This window comes from Nicotiana sylvestris, chromosome 5, assembly GCF_000393655.2.
Source record: "Nicotiana sylvestris chromosome 5, ASM39365v2, whole genome shotgun sequence".
Taxonomy (NCBI): Eukaryota; Viridiplantae; Streptophyta; class Magnoliopsida; order Solanales; family Solanaceae; genus Nicotiana; species Nicotiana sylvestris.
In genome coordinates this window covers 72,323,076-72,330,173 of record NC_091061.1, presented here as the reverse complement: position 1 = coordinate 72,330,173, position 7,098 = coordinate 72,323,076, and the positions used below count along the sequence as shown (strand labels likewise).

Below are 7,098 nucleotides of genomic sequence, written 5' to 3'. Positions count from 1 at the left end.
AAATAAAATAAAATCATAAGCCTATGTGACCGCTCGTTACTTACCCTCTCTATCCATAGCAAGTGTAAGTATATGGTCATGAATTAACGGTCAAGCGCAAATATAAGTAAGGCAACCACATCAGTTTCCATCATATCAAAGCATACAGTAAACATGATTATGCAGCTCAATAAAAAATAGTTCTGGCATTATTAAAATTAATTAATTAAAAATAGATAACCGCTTGTGTCCCCCTCACTCCCAAGTTATTCACATTCCCTAGTCACCATTACCCATTTCTCTCTTAGTGACAAAATTTTGGTCGGAGCATGCGTACTTTGTGTTTCAGTTTCATAATCGGACCTACAAACTATGCGAATAACAAGAAGAAAGTTCCATCTTGCTCTTGTTCTCAAGCCAGCTTCTCAGCTTCCGAATACAGTATTAGATTGGATGTCAATAAGCATCAGATTGTCAGTAGTGATAAAAGCAGTAGGAATTCCTATTCCTACAATAGCAGAAAAGGAGGAATTAGAGAGGATCCGCTGTTAGGAGGAGGAGGAGCAGGAGATGTGGTGGTTGCCGCAGATAGAAAGCAGGTTCGGTGTGAAGTGGAAGTGGTGTCTTGGCGAGAACGGAGGATTAAAGCTGAGATTTCGGTGAACGCTGATGTGAATTCTGTTTGGAATGCTCTCACTGACTACGAAAGGCTTGCCGATTTCGTCCCTAATCTCGTTAGCAGGTAACACCATTTAATGTATACACACCCCATTATGTTGTTATTGAAAATGCATTCTTCTGTTTTCCAAAATTTGATTTTGTTTTAGATTCTCCTTATCCTTTTTTTTCTGCTTTGTTTTGCTTCAAAGGATATCATTGTAGATACGGAAAAGGCCTAAAAATGCCACTCAACTATCATAAATGACCTATCTATGCCATCCGTTAAAAGGTCGCTATTTCCATGCCACTACAGTTACACTTTTGGTCTATTTATGCCACTGTCTACTAACGGTTCCATTTTCTGATTTTTAAATAATAAGAATTAATTTTTCGACCCCACCTTTGACACGTGTCTTTATATTACTGGTTCTTCTTTACTTGACCCTAAATTTCTTTTAACCCTGATTATATATAATTAACCAAGCCCAACCCGATAAAATCTAACCACATAACCCAAAACTAAACCCTAGAGGAAAATGACACTTCCATACTTTATCACGGCTCCTCCCGCGACTAAACCAACTCCCAGTTTTAATAAGAAGTTCAAATCCTCCTGCTTGTCATAAAATTTCAAAAACGACCTCACAGGTGAGTAGTAGTATGTAAATAAAATATAATAAATTACTCGTTAAGATTTTGAAAATATTGCCAAAATGATCGTGAAAATCGTGATTAACGAAAAGTTAAAGTGTTCTGAGAGGGGTTAAAGGGAGGGACTGGGGTAACCTGTGGTAGGAAAGGAAGGCCAGGTTCATCAGTGCTGCGATTTGGTTGGTCAGTTTTGGGGTCGGAAGCTCGGGCAATCATGGGCGTCTTAAAGGAGGAAGTCATTCTGAAAGATTTTGGAACGAGGAACCCAACGGCTGCTGAAGAGATGATATTGAGGTTGAGGTGGAACATGTTGCCGGAAATTTTGCAGGTCGCAATACGGCAGCCTCCATCTCCTCAAATGTCAACCAAGGTTAAAAGAAATGTAGGGTCAAGTAAAGAAGAACTAGTAATATAAAGACACGTGGCAAAGGTGGGGTTGAAAAATTAATTCTTATTATTTAAAAATAAAAAAATGGAACCGTTAGTAGACAGTGGCATAAATAGGCCAAAAGTGTAACGGTAGTGGCATGGAAATAACGACCTTTTAACGGATGGCATAGCAAGCCATTTCTGATATTTGAGTGGCATTTTTAGGCCTTTTCCGTTGTAGATATTAAGGTAGAGTAATACAACATATTACATTGGTACTACTGCATTGAGAGTTGCTACTGCTATTACAGAAAGGGTTACTGCTGCTATTGTAATAGGGCTTATGCCCATACGGCTTTGCAACTAAGACTTGCTTCATCTCTCCCCTCTTTGATTTGCCTAGGGTGTCACATACACCTGCTTAGGGACTCAGCGTCGCGATCGTGCTGCTCTGCATTTACTGCGTCACTAAGGTCTAAAGGCTTGATCCCTTATATACCCGACATCTCTTTCGTGTTTTGTCGCTGTGAGATTTACCTAGGGTTATCAGGTAGCCATATCCCTTTCTACGAAACATGGGGTAATCACTACCCTGGCGATAGTATTTCCTCTTTTTCTCTTTGGAGACTTGTCTGGTCCAGATACCCTAAGCATAACTTGCATGATGTCTGATGACATTTTTTGGTTTGAATAGCAAGAGTGTAATGATAGAGGAATGTAGAAAGGAACACATACAAATTGGTAAAAAAGGAAGAGAAGGAAATGGAAGGGGCAGTCCAGGACGTTCCTTAAATTGGACAGAGACGTACGTGTTACAATTGATCAATAGTGCGGGAACGATGTCGTCCTTGTGTTGCTGCTAATAGCAGAAATCCCCCCAAGGTAGATCTTGTTGTCTTAATGTTAGAACAACTATGTGAATATATATGTAATTAGTCCTTGTCCCATAGGTAATAAGAGTAGCTTATATATTATGTGTACTTATTGGGTTTATTGAATTACAATTAACATCAATAATAGATTTTTCTCCCGTGCGTTCTTACATGGTATCAAAGCACACTTGAGAGATTCATCGCTGTGCAAAAAACCAGCAACTCCGGGAAGGAAAAAAGGGGTCACTGTGCGAATTCCGGTGGCTGTCCGGCGTCAATCTCTTTTTCTGTTGGTGTTGTGCGAAAACCAACACCACCACAAAGTTAAGCACCCTTCGGTGAGCAAACCCCAGCAAGAATCTCCGGCAACAGACCTTACACGCGCTCCCACGCGCCGACGTGTGCATGTGTTTCCGACCACTTTCCGGCAGTACTTCTTGAGGACAGTATGGTCGCGAGGTATTTCCGAGCTTACCCATCCAGGTTACACCAAATTCCAACAACTTTCTTATTTTCCGGCAAGTGAACAGTGTTTCTCCAAAAAAAAAAAGAAGGAATAACTCTCCAACTTAACCTGTCAAGAACTTGAGAAATTGGTTGTAGAATGGTATCCAATACTATGAATACTTGGATGGTTTCTCTACCGGATTATATTGAGTTCTTTCAGTACAAAGCATGTAAACAGACATCTTCAGAGACAACTTCCATTGTTCAAATAGGTAGTAGCGTGACTTGTATCTGTCAATCTGCAACCTCGGAGTCTTGGGTCATTGATTAAAGTGCATCTGATCACATCTATGATAATAAATCTCTTTTCACTGCTATTTCATATTCTTAATCTCTTTCATCAGTCACAATGGCCAACGTGTCTCAAACCATGGCAACTGGAATAGGTCAAGCAAGTCCACTTTCTTCCCTATCTTTAGATTCAATTCTTTATGTTCCCGGTAGTCCTTTTAACCTCATAGCTGTTAGTTGCTTAGCCAAGTCACTTAAATGTGCTGTTTTATTTCTTGATGACCTTGTTTTTATACAGGAACGCAGTATATGGCGGGTCATTGGTACCCAACGTGAATCAGATGGACTTTATTACCTTATCCTTGTAAAATCACATGGACTCACACCTTGTCTTCCTTCAACAACTTGTCCTGTTACTGATTTACCAGATTTATTACATAAACAGTTGGGACATCCTAGTTTGTCAAAACTTCAAAAAAAGGGTACCTTGGTTTATCTCACTTGTCCACTCAACTTTACCAATTCATCTGTATCTAACAACTAAACAACTCACGCAAGTGAAACCACATTATAGAATGCAACAAATATTACAAAACAATAGAACAAGTAAAGCATGTGACAATTAAAGTGTGCAATTGAGACAAGTAGAGGCAGATAGCAATTAAGCAGGAGTCATGGAAAGAATGGACAAATTTAGACAAGGGACAATTAAATGACAAGTGATAGATATGGGACGGAAGTCAATTAAAATTTAAAGACATGTAACAATTAAGGCATGAAGCAAGAATAACATGAAATAAATGATAACATGGAAATAAATATCAAATCCCCGCATGCTAGATCCTATGACGCCGTATATACGCTCGTCGCCTCGCATATACGTCGTTTCCCTACATGATTCACATAGCACATAGTTCAAGAATTCCTAATTCCTTCAAGTCAAGGTTAGACGCAATACTTGCCTCACTCCACGAATCAAAGCAATCAACCAACCACGGCCTTGCCTTTTGAACAAGCCTCCAACCCAACCAAATCTAGCAAATTATCGATCAAATGATTCAAAATAAGCTTTAGAAACTGCCTATTAATGAAAGAGGTTCAATTTTGATCAATTTTGTAAAAGTCAACAAAAGTCAACCCCTGACCCGCTTGGTCAAAACCCGAGGTTCGGACCAAAACCCGATTACCCATTCACCCCCGAGCCTGGTTATGTGATTTGTTTCGAAATCCGACTTCAATTTGAGGTCTATACCATGAAATCCTAAATTTGATATTGAAAACACATTAAAAGTAATGGGTAATTGAAAAGAAATGGATTAGAGTTGCTTACCAATGATTTTGGGGAGAAAATCCTCTAGAAAAATCGCCTCCAGAATGTTTAGGGTTGAGAAATGGTGTAAAATGAGCTAAGACCCGATTTTTCCCTCTTTTACCCAACTGCGGATGTCGCAATTGCGAGACAAGGGTCGCAAATGCTAACCGTGCCTCAGAAGTCCAGATGTCGCAATTGCGACAAAATGATAGCAAATGCGAAGATCACACCTTCGCAATTGCGAAGATGCTCTACTGTTGCCAGGCATCGCAAATGCGACTAAGTGATCGCAAAAGCGATCCGGGACAGTTCGCAATTGCGAACAATTTCCTCGCAAATGCACACATTTGTCCGCAAAAGCGAGGCTGCAAATGAGAGTTAGACCTTGCAAATGCGAGATCTGCATGAGACACCTCAACTGGGCACTGCACCAACAGTCTTTGCACTATCCAAATTCATCCGAAACACGTCCGAAACTCACCCGAGCCCAGCCCCTTGGGCTCCAAATCAATCATGCACACAAGTGTAATAACATCATATGAACGCGCGCGCGATTAAATCACCAAAATAACATCTAAATCTACAAATCGAACATTAAAATGAATGAAATTTCAAAGGAAACTCAAGAACAACTAGAATCACATCTAAGTGTCCGAATCATGTCAAACCAGTTCCGAATTGCACCAAATTATGCAGACTATTTTAAATAGTAATACGGACCTATAACAAGCCTCAACATCAAAATCCAAACCCGATAGCCATGAAGTCAACTTACGGTCAAACTTAGAAAATTTCCAAACTTTCAAAATACTAGTTTTCGGCAAAATAAGTCAAATCAACCTAGGGAATTCCGATTTCAATTCCGGGCATACGCGTGAGTCCAAAATCACGATACGGACCTAGCGGAATCGTCAAAACACCGATCCGAGGTCGTTTTCACAAAATGTTGACCGTAGTCAACTCAAGTTGTTTTTAAAGTCAAAAATCATGTTTTCTTTAAAATTTTCACATAAAAGCTTTTCAAAAAGCGACACGGACCATGCATGCAAACCAAGAAAGATCAGACGAAGCTAATGGAGGTTTCGAAACACGGAAATAAGGGCTAGTGTTCAAAACGACCTATCGGGTCGTCACACTATGACTTACTGCAGTGAGATGCTGTATTGCACCTTTTGCAGGTACAATTTCAGCATAAACACATGTATGACCATAATACTCACAGTAGAGATGGATATCTGAATTGTGTGTCTCTGCGGTCTTTGCTAACATCCATATTTGATGACATTTGGGAAATGTTTCGATCTCGTATTTCCAAAACTAAAAAAAATTTAACTTGTACTTAGCAGCTGAATGCCAGGAAGAATCTATCATCAGATACTGCAACTTTTATATTATCTTGAAGTTTTCTGTCTGTCATATTCCCATGAAATTCGTATTTCATATATTTGAGGCTATGGCTATGATGATTTATGCATATACTTTGCACTAGATTGCTGACACATGAATGAATTGTTAATCACAGTAGGAGAATTACTTGTCCACGTCCCGGACGGATTTGGTTGGAGCAAAGAGGTCTCCAACAAGCGCTTTATTGGCACATAGAAGCTCGCGTTGTACTGGATCTTCAAGAATTCATTAACTCGGTAAGCATATGAAATCTGTTTTTGGGACCTGTGACATTCTAATCTACGAAGGCTCACATAAAAATTTGATTGGGTATTTTAAATTAATAGTAGACTATTAGCATACTCTAACTACAGTCCATGCTTGTCTAGAAACAAGAGTTGTGCCACAAGTCTGAAAAACAAAAAGTTGATCTGATGGAAAATAAGCCAATACAGACAGTATCTTACTAGTGTCTATCCGGTCTTCTTGATAAATAATATTTGTCCATTGCCTATCCTCTTCCCTATTTCTTATCCAATTGATGGAGTTGCAAATGAGCAATTCCTTTTGGTTATTTTGCTTTTGTTTACCAGTTACTGGGTTCACGTCAATCCCCATAGAGCCAAAGACCAAACCCATTTCACAGTCGAAATTCCCGTATCTTTTTGTTTCGATTAAGTGAGGTTATGACTACTGTATTGTTCTAGTTTTCATTCATTGTCCTTGAGCTATGACATACTGATCCTTAAATCTCCAGAGCCAAATGCGTCAGATGCAAAAGCTATGAGGGTTTTTATAAATTATCCCAATATAACAGTTGACTCAACTAGAAAATGTTACTTAAGAAGTGGTTATTAGTTATATGAAGTTTCTTCTGTATTTAAGTATAGGTGTCTGGGTTAAAAGGTACTTATAGACTTTATAACTTTTTGAGTGTGCTTCTCCTTAGCAAAGTCATTGTGCCGAATATGATTACATTTTTCACAAGTAGCGATAATTCTTTTTATTTTTATTTTTTCGCATATAGAACAATATTCATTTTTCCTGCGGTCATCTATAACACTGAGGGACGTCTAAAGAATGTCAGTTACTTCGATGTTTCATGAGAAAGTTCTCGTAGGAGCCTCATTT

General features: G+C 39.0%; 1 protein-coding gene across 2 annotated transcripts in view; it reads left to right on the top strand.

Moving 5' to 3' along the window:
- Positions 1–210: 210 nt before the first annotated feature.
- The window catches only part of LOC104215003 (uncharacterized), a 42,776-nt gene continuing 35,888 nt past the window's right edge, over positions 211–7,098 (top strand). Inside the window, exons 1-2 of one of the 2 annotated variants that reach the window (XM_070174456.1) lie at positions 211–721; positions 6,104–6,224. In XM_070174456.1, coding sequence (XP_070030557.1) covers positions 309–721; positions 6,104–6,224 — 534 coding nt within the window. In that variant the 5' untranslated portion in view covers positions 211–308. Of the gene's footprint in view, positions 722–6,103; positions 6,225–7,098 lie in introns of those variants that run through there. The other variant, XM_070174457.1, reaches the window with a different exon arrangement.